An 18,380-nucleotide genomic window follows, 5' to 3' on the forward strand; every position below is an offset into this window, starting at 1 on the left:
TTTCGCTGATTAACTTAAAATTGGAAAACATTTTTTATTACTTGATAGCTTATTGGTTTAATCAATTAATACATATTGGCAAATTCTTCATTTTAAGATGGAGGAGCGGAGTTATAGATAGAGCAAGTTATCAGATCAAAAAGGTCAGAGATGTCATCCTCAGTCAAGAAAACAATGGAAATGGCTCCTGCCTGCTTCCTATTAATTTGGACCCCACCTTCAGTGAAGGATACCCTGAGAACCACAATATGGGAGACACATCATCGTTAAATTTCAGATATCATAAATAGGTGAAAGGATTAGGTTATTGTTAAAAATATATTCCTAACTTAATAATATTGGTTACAAATACTAAATCACATAACCTTTTGGAGTCTTCATTGCTTTACCTATGAAATGTGAATTTAATTCATTTTCTGAAGGTAAAGAAAGTAAAAGAAAGTGAAGTCACTCAATCGAGTTCGACTCTTCACGACCCCATGGACTATAGCCTACCAGGGTTCTCCATCCATGGGATTTTCCAGGCAAGAATACTGGAGTGGGTTGCCATTTCCTTCTCCAGGGGATCTTCCCAACCCAGGGATTGAACCCAGGTCTCCCGCATTGTAGGCAGACCCTTTACCGTCTGAGCCACCAGGGAAGCTCTGAAGGTAAAATGAATGAACAAATGTGAAATTACTAAATAACTCTAATTCATAATATTAGTCATCCTTAAGTTAAAATTATTTTAAGCAAACTGGATATACACTGGTGGGAAAAGGAGGTATGAACAGATACCTATTTAAAATGCATAGGGTTATCTTTATTTCTACTAAGAATCATGTATTCAAAACACAGAGCCTTAGCTGGACTCCCTATAATAACCAAGTTTAGGACTGCAAAGGACAATGCTGCCTGTTCCCACACACTGGCTTAATATAATTGTAACTAGTGTTACTTCTTGACCAGGACATTATTCCTATTAGTTTGCAGACATCTGCTAGACTTATGAGTTATTCACACAGTTATAATGTAAGCCAGTGGTTACAAGGATCCTGGCCATGATTTAGTTCAGGCCCCAGTTGGGAATGCCAGAGCTCTGGATTCTTCTCCCTTTGTTCTTCGTATTCTTGGTCACCATGAGGCTTATTTGGAATGCACACTAACTACATAAGAAAAGACCTGCTTTCTGAAGCATTTAAGGGAAATCTTGATTACACCCTTCCTGGAAGTGAAGGAAGTCTGATATAATCTTACTTTAATCCTCTAAACATATTAGAGATGCCAAGTCTTGTACAAGGCATATGCCAAGAATCCTTCTTGATTTCCATTAAAAAAAAAATTTCTGCTTTGAAGTCTGGCTTTTTACCAGAAATAAAACGTGTCTTCTTTGATTTATTACATTAGCTTATTTCTGCTAACTTCACTTTCACAAACACATTGACATCTATGCTCTGGAACAAATGTAAATGCTAGTAGCTAGTTTTAAATAAACAAAGAAATCAATAATATTGACAGGAAGAATGCCTGATTTGCCATCTGCTTGCAGATGCTAAAAATTCCAAAGTCATCTTTAGGAACTTATGTATCAGTTGACAGAAATGTATTAAATGATTTGCTCAAGGTCACACATCTACTAGGTAGTGGAACTGGGAATCAAACTTCATTCTTCTGACTCCATGATCCTGGAACTTTTCCACCATGCCATGAGGCTAAAGAGAAATGAAACTCATATAAATACCTTAATGTCATAAAAGGTCAAAGGTATGGTTTTTCCAGTAATCATGTGCATGTGTGAGAGTTGGACCATCAAGAAGGCTGAGCGCAGAACTGATGCTTTTGAATTGTGGTGCTGGAGAAAACTCTTTACAGTTCCTTGGACATCAAGGAGATCAAACCAGTCCATCCTAAAGGAAATCAACCCTGAATATTGATTGGAAGGATTGATGCTGAAGTTGAAGCTCCAATACCTTGGCCACCTGATGTGAAGAGCCCACTCATTAGAAAAATCCCTGATACTGGGAAAGATTGAAGGCAGGAAGAGAAGGGGGCAACAGAGGATGAGATGGTTGGATGGCATCACCCACTCAATGGACTTGAGTTTGAGCAAACTTAGGGAGATAGTGAAGGACAGGGAAGCCTGGCCTGCTGTTTCATGGGGTTGCAAAGAGTCAGACACAACTTAGCAACTAAACAACAATGTCATAAACAAGCAAACAACAAACTTGATATCTAAATTATCAATAAGTCATGGTAATAAATGATATGTTTTGCTAACTTTGTCAAAATGTATCCTATGCAGTGCCTCCATTTTAATATTAATTTTCTTCCAATGCATAGGACTGTGTTATATGAATGCTGCCCTGGTTATATGAGGATGGAAGGAATGAAAGGCTGCCCAGCAGGTAATGTTTCCATTAGAGAATTAAATGAAAAATTTGTCTTGTGTGAGGAAAAAAAGTTGAATTAGCTTTTAGAGAAGCCAATATGTGTGTGTGTGTGTGTAGCACCATGATAAATCCAAGATATATTCTCCATATCTTCTTAATCACTAGTTTATCTTGGCAATAAAGCATGAAAACATACATCTTGTACACTGGATGCTGGACAACAGATGTTTATTCCAAATTTAAATTAGTTCAACATTCCTTCAAGACAAAGATCCCCACTACAAAATCCCTTTCTTTGAACTTGTCTAGAAACATGGGCTGACTACTTGGCAAGGCATCATCTTTTCTGATTCAACAGCTCAACAGCTCTGATTTTATAAGATTCTTCATACTGAAAGTTGGTTTCCTGTAACTCGCCAACTACAGAAAAAATAGTTCATCTATTTCCTCTTTGAGATGACAGCCATTCAAATATTTAACACAAGCCATCACACCCTTCCTCCAGCTACTCTCTCTTCCCCAGTAGAATCTTCCTTTCTGTGGGCTCATCACCCACAGTTTGAGTGGGATCTAGACTTTGGAGCCCTTACTGTCATGGACAGCAACAAATGGGAAACCTCTAATCCAGTCTTTTTTTTTATTGTGATTCAAAACTGGTGTCTACAACCCATGTGTGTCCAAGCAGAGGAGAGAATATTAAGACAAATACGTCAGTGTAGGGAGCTCCTGAACTTATGTTGATGTCATTGGTAACCATGTTATGCCATTAGCTCATGTTGAATTTTTAATTAATTAATATAGATTAGTGGTCTGTTTTATATGAATACTATCAAATCAAGCCTTCCACAGGGATTTGTTTTTTCAACCTAGGCACAGGACTTACATGGAACCTTGTGGTATTTAACCTGTTAATTTGGACTCATTTTCCCCATTCTGTTGGGGTGTCTTTAAATCCTGATTTTGTAATTTAATTTACTAATTGCATACTTGTTCTTTCTACTGTCACAAAGATAAGAATCATTTCTCCTGTGATATGATCCAAATCATACTAAACTTCAAATAAGGTCATGAAGAGTAAGTTGGCTGTACCCAACCTAAAGGCTAACATTCATATATTAATTTTCATTCTGAAGTTCAAGAGGTATATTCTGGAAATGTTAGATATTTTAATCTATTTTCTTCCTGAAATTATGATGAAAAGAAGTAGGTCTACACATTTCTTTCAGGGACCCAAATCTATATAATTATGGTCCTTACACCTACCATATTATACTACTTAGGAGCTTTAAGCCAACATGAGAAAAAATATTACCTTGGCCACTCTCAGAGAGAAGTGAGGAAATTTTTTTTCAATGAAATGATCAAAGATACTTAGTGATAACTGTGATTGAACCCTTATAGACATAGCAGATTTGACAACTAAATAGACAAAACATTAAACTAGGATAATAATTTAAAATTCATTGACCTTCAACATAAAGGATAAGTACTTTGGGGCTTCCTAGATGGTACCAGTGGTAAAGAGTCTGCCTGGCAGTGAAGGAGACACAAGAGATGCAGGTTCAATCCCTGGGTTGGGAAGATCCCCTGGAGTAGGAAATGGCAACCCATACCAGTATTCTTGTCTAAAAAATTCCATGGACAGAGGAGCCTGAAAGACCCTAATGCTGGGAAAGATTGAAGGCAAAACAAGATGGGGGTGGCAGAGGATGAGATGGTTAGATAGCATCACCAAACCAATGGACACGAGTTTGAGAAAACTCCAGGAGACAGTGAAGGACAGGGAAGCCTGGCATGGTGCAATCCATTGGGTAACAGTCGGACGGGACTGAGTGACTGAACAACAATAGGACTTTATCATTTGACATTCAAAAGGCAACTTTCATATAAAACTGATGATTCATAGACTTGTGTTGCTAAAATCATCAGTTAAATATCTTGAGGGACTTCTTGTAAAGGTTAAATCGTTGTAAAATAACATTTTTGACATTTTCTCCTAAGTACTTATTCATCTCTTGATTATTTCAGTGTTGCCTATTGACCATGTTTATGGAACCCTGGGCATTGTGGGAGCTACCACCACACAGCGCTATTCTGATGTCTCAAAACTGAGGGAGGAGATCGAAGGAAAGGGATCATTCACTTACTTCGCACCGAGTAACGAAGCTTGGGACAACCTGGATTCTGTAATTCATTATTTTTAATGAATATAACTTTTGCTGTTATTGTTACATTATTTCAATTGATTTATTAACTTAGAAATTAATAGAAATTGTATATCTTTCTGCTCTGCATATATGATGATACATAAAAGGATGAGGGTGTTAAGGATGCTCCTTAATTGAGGGTAAGGAAAAAGTGGCTCAGTGGTAAAGAATACGCCTGCCAGTGCAGGAGATGTGGGTTCGATCCCTGCATTGGGAAGATTCCCTGGAGGAGGAAATAGCAACCCATTCCAGTATTCTTGCCTGAAAAAATCCCACGGACAGAGGACCCTGGCGGGCTATAGTCCATGAGGTCGCAAAGAGTTGGACATGAATAAGCATGCAAAAAAGAAAAGGAACAAATCATTTTAGTACCTCCATGAATGGAATAACAGCCCAGCAGGCTCATGGACTAATAACAAAAAAGGCAAACTAATAGTAGATTGAACAAGCACTTATTATTATTTCATTTTACTTCTTTTCTCTTTCCCTTTTGATTGTGGAGAATTATAGGTAATTTTAGATGATATATCTTGTAGAAAGGCAAGTTAAGAAGCCTTTTGAAATGTTATTTTTAATAAGGTGTATTATATATATATATTTATCATTTTAATTGCATATAAATATGTATGACTGTTAAGAGACTGACATAAGTGTGTATGGATATTTAAATGAAGGGTTGTAAATGATGCGTTTAATTTTCAGGTTTTTTTATGCATAGTCTGATTTATAGCACACTAAGTTATGACTCAATATCCAGATCTATATAACTGATACAGAAATATATTCCTACTTTCTATCTAATATGACGATGAACTGAAAGTTACTACTAGAGTCATGTCAGTTCAGTTCAGTCACTCAGTCATGTCCGCCTCTTTGCAACCCCATGGACTGCAGCATGCCAGGCCTCCCTGTCCATCACCAACTCCCAGAGCTTGCTCAAACTCATGAGTCATATAGTATTTAGTAAAACTTAGATTCTTTGAGATTTTACCTTGATACATTAACTGTGAGGTTTCTTGCTTGCAAATACAGAACTTTCCCTCTTCTGGTTGTCTTTGACCATACCTCTAACCACCTTTCTGGCCCTTTTTGCAGACTCCTCTTCTTCCTTGTCTTAAGAATGGGTCTTATTAAAGTCTCTTCTAGGAACTCTGCAGTTCATATGCACTTCAGATGGCTTCAGCTTTCACTTAATGCAAAGAACCATGAAATCTGTGTTACTGGATCCCCAGGAGAATATTTCTAACACCTGTCTTAATATTTCTCCTTCGATACACCGTCTGTATCTTTAAATAAACTGTTATCCAAAACAGATGCCACTTTCTCCCCATCAAAAACTGTTTTTCTGCTGTTTCCGTAATTGGCAACCCCAATCTCAGAGTTCAAACTTTAAAATTATGAGTCATCCTTACTGCTTCCCTCTTTAGTTCTTAGAAACTACTATTAGTCATCAACAGCTCATTTTTCATCCTCATCATACTCTCCTTCTGTTACGCATTGACGCCAGATTAACCTTCTTAAAGCCCGGCTAATCATTATATTCTAATGCCACAAAAGTGGCTTAAGGCTCCCTATTGTCAGTTTAATTTACTCTTTGCTTGGGAATTAAGGTCTTCCATGTCATTGTCCCACACACTTATCTAAAATGTCTCTCTATTATCTGAGAAACATAAAACCACACTGGACAACTTCTGCTTTCTGTGCCAGCAGTTGGACTTAGAAAGATCACCACACCATTCCTACCCTATCTACTTATCCTGCAAGACCTGTCTCCAAACTTTGAATTGCTGACCATTTTCATTTGACCTCGAGAGCATTTTTTTCTCCATCTGTCCTTTATCTAATTATGCTTATATTTACCAGATGCTATAGGATACGTGCAGAAGGAAATGGCAATCCACTCCAGTACTATTGCCTGGAAAATCCCATGGACAGAGGAGCCTGGTAGGCTACAGAGTCCGACTCGCAAAGAATCGGACACGACTGAGCGACTTCACTATAGGATACGTGGGCTTCTCAGGTGGCGCTAGTGGTAAAGAACCTGCTTGCCAATGCAGGAGATGCAAGAGACATGGGTTTAATCCCTAGGTCAGGAAGATACCCTGGAGGAGGCCATGGCAACCCACTCCAGTGTTCTTACCTGGAGAATCCCATGGACAGAGCAGCCTAGTGGGCTACAGTCTATAGGGTCTCAAAGAGTCGGACACAACTAAAGAGAATGCACACACATAGGATAAGTACCACAAAGATCAAGATTTCACCTTACTTATCACTGTATTTCTCATAACACCGAGTACAGTATGATATGATAGTAGATAAATGAAAGGTACAGAATGGTTGAATTCTTGAATGTTATAGAATAAACATAAAACACATTAAAATTACAATACTGTATGTATACAAATATACAAATACAAATATATAAATTTTTTTCCACTCTAAAATTTTAAATATCTGATAATTTCATATCCCTATGCCTTGACAGCAAGAGCATCTCTCCATCAATATATTCATTAAAAATTTTGTTCTGTCTCTAAAAATGTCCAAATACTCTATAAGATTTGGAAGACTTTACTGAGTACCTGTACTTACAAAATTTCTTAATCAATTGAAATAATATAATTTTAAGTTATTTATTTCAATTTGTTTTGATCATCTGGGTAATTCAATGAGAAAATAATAAGAGAGTAGAAACTGTGATTATAGGCATTTTAATAATTAACTATAATAAAATAAATTTCTGCCATTTCAATTTTTCCTAGGATATCCGGAGAGGTCTGGAGAGCAATGTGAATGTTGAATTACTGAATGCTTTACACAGTCACATGGTTAATAAGAGAATGTTGACCAAGGACTTGAAAAATGGCATGATTATCCCTTCAATGTATAACAACTTGGGGCTCTTCATTAACCATTATCCTAATGGGGTAAGTTTATTTAATAAAAGGTACATTTATCAATAATGTATCAACACAGCCCCTAATTTTTTCTATGACCTTTATATAAGGTTTACAGAAATAATAAAATGTCAGTGAGTAAACTTTTCCTTACATGTAAAGCATGTGAATTTCCAATTCAGTGACTGATTTCTACCAAAGGGTGTTGGCAAGGAAGAAATTAAATTGACAGTTTGTTGACAGTAGACTTAAATGTTCCACAAAGGGTAATTTTATTAGTTGATGTGTTTAAATAATCAATAATAAGAGAAAAATAAAGAGTAAGAATTTATCAAAGAATAATCAGAGAATGAGAATTCTTTTATTCATCCCTTAGCTACTATACTCATTTAGATTTTTGTGGGTTTTGATAAGCATGTTTTGATAAAGTCTTTGTGGGAAACTTCCAACAAGGTCATGGGGCTCTTCCAACAGTCAGATTTCCAGGGACAGAAAGGGTCAGTGATGAAGCAATATTCAGGAAATCACTGAAATAGAACTGATTATATTTATGTAATAATTGTTTCTGTCTCAGAACTTGGCCTACATTAGAAATAGTGTATGACTATCTCTATAAAAGAAAGAGAGCAATAAAAACAATAATTCAAAAAACTGTTTTTGCCTTATGTTTCTAGACACATTAAGTATAACTGCGTTCTCAACTGGTTCCATTTCCTCTTAGCTTTTGGGTTTTTTTGTGGTTTTTTTTTTTTTAGACATATTAATTTGTAAGTCTTCATCCTCAGCATTTATATTCAGAATGTCAGTTCTTTTATGCTACATTTACCAATAAACTTGAGACATGGGAAATAGGCATGCAGTCTCCATGGTCAACAGACAGCTGTGATTTCTGCAATTTGATTTTCTCAAATAATTGCAGGTTGTCACTGTGAACTGTGCTCGAATCATCCATGGGAACCAGATTGCAACAAATGGCGTTGTGCATGTCATTGACCGTGTCCTTACACAAATTGGTACCTCAATTCAGGACTTCATTGAAGCAGAAGATGAGCTCTCATCTTTTAGGGTAAGTCCAAGAAGTAACAGCAGATTGTTTTGGACCACTGAAATTCTCATCTTCCCCATCAGATTCTAAAAAAATAATAAAAATATATCCATCAATAAAAGACTATCAATTCTGGCAGACACATAAGCAGTATATTTCTTGAAAAGGGTTTCATTTTACACAGAAGAACATGTCTTCTCATACGAAGGAATATTTATGTGGACATAATAAAGAATGATTAGTTATGTGACTGAAGTGTATTGAGCACATTTAGAATGTGTCTGTCCATCAGTTATTACACTAACTGCTGGATATTGCTTCAGTCACACAGGCATTAGCAGAATTTCCCATTTGGTATACAGTTTGTAGAAAGTTCAAAATAACATGGTTGGTTGTGCAAAAAAAAAAAAAAAAATTTTAAAGATATAAGAAGAGTAGGATATAACTTCTATAGCTTTCTATAGGGTCAGCTCTCTCATGTCAGCCTAGACTGAGTGTCTTGTAACTTTTTTTCTGAATTTGCAACATGCAAGCCTCTGAAAAGCACATTTGTGTTTCAGGCAGCTGCCATCACATCCGATATATTGGAGACGCTTGGAAGAGATGGTCACTTCACACTCTTTGCTCCCACCAATGAAGCTTTTGAGAAACTTCCACGAGGAGTTCTAGAAAGGATAATGGGAGACAAAGTGGCTTCAGAAGGTACGTAAGTGTCTTTGTCTATGAGAAGCCCCCCAGGATCCCAAGAAAAGGAAATGAAAAAGAGATTAAGTCCTGAAATATTATCATTTTGAAAATAAAATCTTTGAAAGAGTAGACAACATAATTAAATAATTAATTTAATAATCCAAGTAATTAAATACTCAGGGTATCCTAATGATCACATATTTCTGCACTGCTTTCAAGTAAATAAGTAGCAGGCATTAAAAAGAATTAGAAAGTGTTGAAATATTAGATCATGAAAGTTTAATATTATATATATATTATTCAATGGTTTTAACTCTAAGTTTACACTGAAGTTAGTGGAGAAAATTCCATGGTTATCTTTGGTCACTACTTATTCACACAGAAAATTTGGCTTCTTTCCAGACTCCCTTTTTATTGATAGTTTCAACTAGATTTTACATTGTGACTAGCACATTTCTCTTATGCAGCCTACCATAAACATGCTTAACCAATTTATGATGAGATATTTTGGTGAAAATATAGACATAATACCTTTAGGCACAGATCACTTCTGAAGTCTTTCAAGAAACCATCTTTGCTTTGGCTACTTTCTAGATGTTGTCTTTAGGGCTGACACAAACCTCCAATCTGAAAAAAGCACACTATCTGCAAAGCACACAAAAGTGAAACTCAATAAAATAAAGTATGCCTGTTCAGCTATCATGAGTAGTTAAAGCAAGATACTACTTGGGTGTTTGCAACAGGTATCACTAACAAATAACTTTGAAGGCTTTCTTAAAGGAGAAATTATTCTTGCATTTCCATCAGAAATTATTTTCTTATGATAAATGGAACTTGATCTAACACATTTTCTAGAACTATACAAATAATTTCATGCAGTTGATCTTCTTTTCTGCTTATTTCCTACCAAACTGAGTTAATTTTACTGTAGAGTTGATGTAAAAAAACATTCTGAGAGCAAACAAAATTTTAAAACCTTAGGTCAATACTTAGGTCTTATATATGCATTCTATTTCTAAGGAACACTTTGTCCCACAATGAAATACATCTGTTAAGAGTCAAATGCTACTTTCCTTGATCTGAAAGCATGTTCTTTTTCCTTCATCCTCTAGCTCTCATGAAGTACCACATTCTAAACACCCTCCAGTGTTCAGAGGCTATCATGGGAGGAGCCGTCTTTGAGACCCTGGAAGGAAACACCATTGAGATAGGATGTGATGGTGACAGCATAACAGTAAATGGAATCAAAATGGTGAACAAAAAAGATATTGTGACAAATAATGGTGTCATCCATTTGATTGATCAGGTCCTGATTCCTGATTCTGGTGAGCAAGTTTCCCATTCTTCTACCTACTGTTGTTTATCAGTTATGATGTCTAAAGAATAGGCCCTGAGAAATAAATGTGCAGTATGAAGAATGCCACGTGAAGCGCAAACAAAGCTAACAGTGATGTGGTCCAATAAAGCTTTATTTATAAAAACAAGTAGTGGGCTAGACTTGGCTCTTAGGTGATAACTTGCTGACCCCTGGTCAAATGGGCATGCCTGTAGCTGGGTCATGGCTACGTAAGAGTTTACCATTCTATTCTGTCTACTTTTGTATATGTTTGATGTTTTCCTCAATAAAATATTTTTAAAAAACCAACAACTAACAGTGAGCTGAGTCCTAAATAAGTAGCTTGTGTAGTCATGGTCATTCCAGTGCAATAGACTCTGGCTTTCCAGAGCTTCTAATATCTAATACCATCAAAGATTTTCTTACAGTGCCAGAGTTTTTCTTGAAAATGGAAGGAAAGATATAACCAAATGGTTACCTTGGGATAAATGAAAGAGCTATGGCCCTCACAAGAGCAGAGAGACAAGGGATGAGCAATAGACAATTGAAGAAAACTGAAAAGCATAAAATCAGAAAGATATTTTCCTTCTGAAATTCTTTGGTTATTAACCCCTCCACTGCCCCCCCCCCCCCCCCGCAAAAAAAAAAGGGAAGCTGGAACTCTCTTACTAGGGAAAGGCAAGACTTCTTATCACATTGTTAGTACAGCAAATAGCTTATGGAAACAGCCAAGAACTGATTTACTAATTTCATGATGATGGTAATAACAACGATGACATTATTTGAATGGTCATGGTTTATTTTACAGCTAAACAAGTTATTGAGCTGGCTGGAAATCAGCAAACCACTTTCACGGACCTTGTGGCCCAATTAGGCTTGGCATCTGCTCTGAGGCCAGATGGAGAATACACTTTGTTGGCACCTGTGAATAACGCATTTTCTGGTATGTATCGGCCACTGCCATTCCAGCTCTTCCCACCCCTACACACCTTTTTTTTTTCCGTTCACCATGACTGTCTGCTAAAAAATAATAGATCTTTCATGAGGTGTTGATTAGTTTCTTCACTGGCTACATATACAATGAATTAGTTCTGTTTTTATTAAAATGTCCTTTATTTCAAAACATTTCATTTTAATAGATAATGGCCTACTGGAAGTGAAATTTTGTAATAGGGGTCTTCAGTTTTTCTGTGAACCTGATCATATTTCCAGCACACATAGTGGATATATTAACAGATCTTAAGAAAAATAAATTTGATTTGTAACACCAACATTATACATAGGTGTATTTTGCAACTCAGAATTTGAAAGTAAGGTATCAAATTATGAGAAAATAAAAACAGGAGAGTATGATATACTTCTATATTATGATGTGAACTATTATTACAAGTATTTGACCTTGTAGCTGCTATTCAAAAACTGTGGTTAGATTAATACAATCTTACTTTTTTTTCCAGAAAAAATGACTTCTCAAGACATACTGTGAATTGTTAGGCAAAATTTAACAATGAAAAAATAATCATCATTATTTTTCATGTTTTTCCAAATGCTAGATTGTAACATAGAAAGTTATTAATAAGAAAATTCAAATTCTAAAAAATGCTGTTTTTCCTTTTTGTAATAATAAGGTCTGTAACTTGTTGACATCAAGCCAACTTTAAGAGGTTACATGATTCGCCGACTCTCTCTCCAGAAATTAAAGTAAATTTACAAATGATTCATCAGTTGTTTTTCATGTGACTAGTGGACATCAAATTCCAAGGAATATCTGGAAATATATTTCCAGAGTAAATCTTAGAGAAAATCTTGGCCAGCCTTAGAGTTTAAAGTTTAACCCTTATCAATAACCACACAAAACCATGTTGCCCTCACTGAGATGTAACCTGTTGTCTGGACTGCTTGGAATCATGTAATCATTTAATGAAATAGCTCATGGTGCATAGAGTTTCTAGCCTTCAGTATTTAGTCAATTCATATATAAGTGTAGGATCCTTAAGATCTATAATATTAGGGATTTTCCATTTTCATGATTTTCTCTTACAGGGGAAACTGTAATGCTTTCTAAATAAAATAACATTCTTTTGTAATGAATTTACTTATAGATGATACTCTGAGCATGGATCAGCGCCTTCTTAAATTAATTCTACAGAATCATATATTGAAAGTAAAAGTTGGCCTTAATGAGCTTTACAATGGACAAAAACTTGAGACCATTGGAGGCAAACAGCTCAGAGTCTTCGTGTACCGTACAGTAAGTGAATCGGAACGAGATAAAATATCCACACTGGCCTACATGTCAAAAGATATGCCCTTCTCAAAGACTGTTCTTGTAACAAATGTTCCTCAGAATTTTACTAATATGATTTTAATGGTAAATATTCATAGGAAGATCAGAGAAGTGAGTAGCATGTTTGAGAAGACTATGAGGAAACTATACGAAAGTGCTATGTATTAATAATTCTGATAATTTGCACTTGTTTCATCATAAATAACTTTTTCTAAAGCATTGTTTCAATCCCATAAATCACTAAAACCCCTTTAAAATAACCTCCTTTTTCCTAGAGTACCGTACTTTACTCTTTACATGGTAATTTTTATACTGAGTCAAATATTTAGGATGATCTTCGACTGTACAGTCACCATTCACCAACTAAATCTCTTTTGAATGAGTTTTATGATAAACTTTTATAGGCACATAAAGATTTCTATAAAATGGTTCTAATGTGCCTTATCTGAGGAAAAGTTTCTAGAAAATATTGCTTATCAAAATCACAGTTTGACAAGTGGTGCTATTCAGTTTCTTTCCAGGCAAACTTGCAGTTACAGCTAAAAAGAATTCATAAGTCAAAGATGACCCAGAACCAAACATGACTCAGCATTTTCATACCATAGTTCCACAAGGTCAAGACACACTTTTTAAATGATATGGAAGGAACTTCCCTGGTGGTCCAGTAGTTAAGACTCTGTTCTTCCAACACAGGGGGCATGGGTTCAATCTCTGATGAGGAAACTGAGATCCCACATGATGTGTGGTACAGGCAAAAAAAAAAAACAAAAACAAAACAGAAAACGTGCTGCATTCTAAATGGTACATATATAAACATTATTTTTGTTCAAAGTGCTATAACTTAACCAGTAATTTAACTTATAACTGATAGGGTCTTACCATCAATGCAATAAATATTTGCATAGAAAATACAGCAATATTTTGTAATATATGGGCTTCCCCATATATAGTGGCTCTAGTGGAGTGGCTTCCCAGGTGGTGCCACTGGTGAAGAATTTGCCTGCCATTGCAGGAGACACAAGAACTGCGTTTTTGATCCCTGGGTTGGGACGATCCTCTGGAGTAGGAAATGGCAACCCACTCCATTATACTTGCCTGGAAAATTCCATGGACAGACAAGCTTGGTGGACTACAATTCATGGGGTAGCAAAGAGCTGGTCACGACTAAGCACACACGCCATGCCATAGTGATATATAGTAAAGATCATAAGAGGCAGTGAAGTCATTAAACTTCATGGTTAAAGAAATTTACTAGAAAGGGTCTGAAAGAATGAGTAGAACCTGGAGAGGAATGACAGAAAACACAGAAGTAGAATTATATGGAATTGCTTTGGCATCACCGACTCAATAGACATGAGTTTGAGCAATATCCTGAAGACAGTGAAGGACAGGGAAGCCTGGCGTGCTGCAGTCCATGGGGTCGCAAAGAGTCAGACACGACTTAGCACCCGAACAACAACAACTGACAACACTATTTTCCCTACACATAGTAGCTTGCCTAGTAGTGGAAAACCTGGTTGAATAAGATGAGTGAGGTCAGACGATGTGCTGTGCTTAGTCACTCAGCTGTGTCCGACTCTTTGCGACCCCATGGTCTGCAGACCACCAGGCTCCTCTGTCCATGGGGATTCTTCTGGCAAGAATACTGGAGTGGGTTGCCATGCCATCCTCCAGGGGATCTACTGAACTCAGGGACCGAACCCAGGTCTCCCACATTGCAGGTGAATTCTTTACCATCTGAGCCACCAAGGAAGCCCATGAATACTAGAGTGGGTAGCCAATCCCTTCTCCACCCAGGAATAGAACTGGGGTCTTTTGCATTGCAGGCAGATTCTTAACCAGCTGAGCTACCAGAGAAGCCCAGATCAGATGGTACTAGATGTTAAAAACAGAGGAGAGAAATTGTTTCTTCTGGCATCAGAAGTCTAGAGATGTTTTAGAAGAAACCATCCAGAAATTTTATTAGGGAGCTTCTTCCACATAGGGAATTTCAAATAAGGAAATGCACAGTTGTATCTTTCTTTTCTTTGCTAGGCTGTCTGCATTGAAAATTCATGCATGGTGAGAGGAAGCAAGCAAGGAAGAAATGGTGCCATTCACATATTCCGAGAGATCATCAAACCAGCAGAGAAATCCCTCCATGAAAAACTGAAACAAGATAAGCGCTTCAGGTAAGCTTCACCTCCACAGGAGAATAAGACCTTTTGGCATAGTTTTATTTCACAGTTAGTATTCCAAAATGCATTCAGTATTCAGTATTGCTGAGAATGGAATTTAGAATAAGAAGCTTATACAAATGTTTTCAAAATTAAAATATGTTCTTAACACTAGTTTTCTTACATAATATGATTTGGTGAGTAAAAAACAAACAAAAACCAATCTAATAGACTGAACTACTCCTTGCAAATTTTTATAATTATGTTTTTAAAAAATGATAGTATGTATTAGCAAAGACTATTCTGCAGAATATTAAATGAACAAATGCTTCTATTTTGTTACCAAATGTGACTTCATCAAGCGTTACAGGGGAAAAACAGAGGTTTGGAAATTTAAAAATCATACACATATTTAAATAATTTCCCTATGATAAACCTTTAACAGTAAATTTCATTTGAAACATATGAAAGTGTATGAGCCATTTTCTCATTCTTCCACATATAGGAATTCTACTGTATTTCAGGTATGGTCGGTAGGCTCACCTAGACTAAGTCTAATAAACATGTGTCCTTCCTGCCTAGCATCTTCCTCAGTCTACTTGAAGCTGCAGACTTGAAAGAGCTCCTAACACAGCCTGGAGATTGGACCTTATTTGTACCAACCAATGATGCCTTTAAGGGAATGACTAATGAAGAAAAGGAAATTTTGATTAGTGAGTAGAAGTGAACACCAGATATATTTACCCCTTGATTTCATGATCTCATTTCTTCCTCAAGCATTCCTGCCTAAATGTCGGTCCCCCAAAGTTCCCTCTTTCATATTCATGGCTAGCCTTCCTCTCCTTTTATTCCACTTAGAATATGTAGAGGTTCCCTCATTGGTGTTCTCAAATAACTGCTTACCATCATGTTGTGGGGCTAGATAATCACTTATGTCATCTCTATTAAAGGCCACACAGTGAAGTGAAGAAGGAAATAGCCACAATTTCAAAAAATAATTTGATTTTTTTCCTCCAGTAAGGTGGATAATATTTTGATTGAACTGATTGAAGAGACTATGTTTTGATATAGCATTGATACTGCCTTGAGAGAACAATGACATTATGAGAAATTACAGTGTGGAAAAAAATAAACACAAAGAAATATTTTCCCAAGTCATCATAATATCAAAATGTCAAAATATATGACATATTATTAAATAAATATATATATTTTTCTCCTAGGGGACAAAAATGCTCTTCAAAACATCATCCTTTATCATCTGACACCAGGAGTTTTCATTGGAAAAGGTTTTGAACCTGGTGTTACTAACATTTTAAAGACCACACAAGGAAGTAAAATCTATCTGAAAGGAGTAAGTTCTCTAGAATATATCTATGAGAGTGTTAATCCAGTATTCAACTATCCTAATGTTCATATTTCATTACATTTCCCATTGACATTATCCCCTGTTTTAACAGGTAAATGATACACTTCTGGTAAATGAACTGAAATCAAAAGAATCTGACATCATGACAACAAATGGTGTCATTCATGTCGTAGATAAACTCCTCTATCCAGCAGGTTGGTAATTATTGAACTGATTAATGAAAAATAAATCTTTTTCAATAGAAACCTAGATTTTTATTTCACTGATTCTTACAACATTCATTTTATATTCCTCTTCACAGACACACCTGTTGGAAATGATCAGCTGCTAGAAATACTTAATAAACTGATCAAATACATCCAAATTAAGGTACAGATGTTATTGCGTAGTGTTCTCCTTGTAACTCAGTTGGTAAAGAATCTGCCTGCAATGCAGGAGACCTGGGTTTGATTCCTGGGTCAGGAAGATCCCCTGGAGAAGGAAATAGCAACCCACTCCAGTATTCTTGCCTAGAGAATTCCATAGACAGAGGAGCCTGGCTATTGCATATGTTTCTAATGTGTTTAACAGACATTGCAGGTTTAACATAAAAAAATAGAAATGTATACACTAATAAGTAAATATACTCTGAGTACACTGCTCTTTGTTGATTATACACCATTGGCATCATTTCTTCAATAGTTGATAATCCATCAGGGAAGATAGGACATGTAGATAAAAGCAATAATTTTTCTATCATCAAATATTTTTGCTACAGAATATAAGGGAAAGATATTTACTTTTAAGAAATTGTCACTAATCACAATAGTTAGGGTCTCCCTAGCTGCTCAGATGGTAAAGAATTCACCTGCAGTGCAGGAGATCTAGGTTGGGAAGATCCCCTGGAGGAGGGCATGGCAACCCACTCCAATATTCCTGCCTGGAGAATCCCCATATACTGAGGAGCCTGGCGGGCTAGAGTCCATAAGGTTGCAAAGAGTTGGACATGACTGAGCGACTAAGCACACAGCACAATAGTTAAAGGCAAAGGAATATTTGGGAATAAACACTGGGTTGAATATTAGTAGGTTTAAAGTACCTGACAACATATGAAATATTATTTAATAAACATTTAATTTGGGATTTGCTATTTTATAATTTTTAAAACTCTGAGTAACAAATCCAGCCATATTTTGCCATCTTGCCCAATAGCAGGAAATTGGAAGGTGACATGTGAAGATTTCATTTTTACTAAATGTAATGGTAGTTTCACTTCTTTAGTGAGAATTAAAAATCATGGTGCCAAGATTTTGTCAATACAGTGATGACATTTCATGTTAGTGCAATGACTACATTTCGTGTTACTAAATATAAATATTTATTTTCAGTTTGTTCGTGGCAGTACCTTCAAAGAAATCCCTATAACTGTCTACAGTAAGTACATAATGAATATTTGTCACATATATGTGGCAAGATGTCAAAAAAAGAAAACAATAATTTTCTTTGTGTTTACTGAGATGATTGATAATCTGGTATTTAGAATTCCAAACCATGGCAAATCTCATCCCACTTGAAACAGGGCTTGCAGTCTGGAGGAGACCTTTCAGCCTTGACTATACTCTTCAACTCCAATGAACCACTTCACTCACAGCTTGATACAATTGCTAGCACGGCAAAGATGCAAGGGAAAAAGTCATACAAACATATAAGGGAGAGATAGCTAACATGCATTCCAGAGCTATCTGAAAATTCAAATGTGTGGAAATAGAAATAATATTGTTGAAACATTTCTAGTTCATTCCACTCTCAAGACCTCAGCTATCTAAGAGCAGGCTGTCAGAGAATTCTAACATTTACGGGCTGATGGTTCAAAAAACTCTCCCCATTCAAAATTGGATGAAGGAACAAAAACATTGTCAGGTGATAAACCTAGAGTTTCTAGATCCCAAGGTTTCTTTTATTCCTGATTCTACCAGATTATCAAAATTAAACCTCTACTTCTTAACCATGGTAAAGGTATTTCATTTGCATAAATGTTAACTCATTGT

At 36.1% G+C, this 18,380-nt stretch overlaps 1 protein-coding gene across 6 annotated transcripts in view; it reads left to right on the forward strand.

Annotated features, from left to right (window-relative positions):
- POSTN (periostin) overlaps positions 1–18,380 on the forward strand; it is a 35,054-nt gene that overhangs the window by 2,351 nt on the left and 14,323 nt on the right. For all 6 annotated transcript variants that reach the window (XM_061133547.1, XM_061133549.1, XM_061133548.1 and 3 more), the window contains exons 3-16: positions 2,320–2,384; positions 4,398–4,555; positions 7,339–7,503; positions 8,393–8,539; positions 9,079–9,220; positions 10,318–10,530; positions 11,350–11,484; positions 12,644–12,792; positions 14,863–14,999; positions 15,567–15,697; positions 16,208–16,338; positions 16,445–16,547; positions 16,655–16,722; positions 17,721–17,766. In XM_061133547.1, the coding sequence (XP_060989530.1) occupies positions 2,320–2,384; positions 4,398–4,555; positions 7,339–7,503; positions 8,393–8,539; positions 9,079–9,220; positions 10,318–10,530; positions 11,350–11,484; positions 12,644–12,792; positions 14,863–14,999; positions 15,567–15,697; positions 16,208–16,338; positions 16,445–16,547; positions 16,655–16,722; positions 17,721–17,766 (1,790 nt within the window). The remainder of the gene's footprint in view (positions 1–2,319; positions 2,385–4,397; positions 4,556–7,338; positions 7,504–8,392; positions 8,540–9,078; positions 9,221–10,317; positions 10,531–11,349; positions 11,485–12,643; positions 12,793–14,862; positions 15,000–15,566; positions 15,698–16,207; positions 16,339–16,444; positions 16,548–16,654; positions 16,723–17,720; positions 17,767–18,380) is intronic.

This window comes from Dama dama, chromosome 30, assembly GCF_033118175.1.
Source record: "Dama dama isolate Ldn47 chromosome 30, ASM3311817v1, whole genome shotgun sequence".
In the NCBI taxonomy this organism is placed as follows: Eukaryota; Metazoa; Chordata; class Mammalia; order Artiodactyla; family Cervidae; genus Dama; species Dama dama.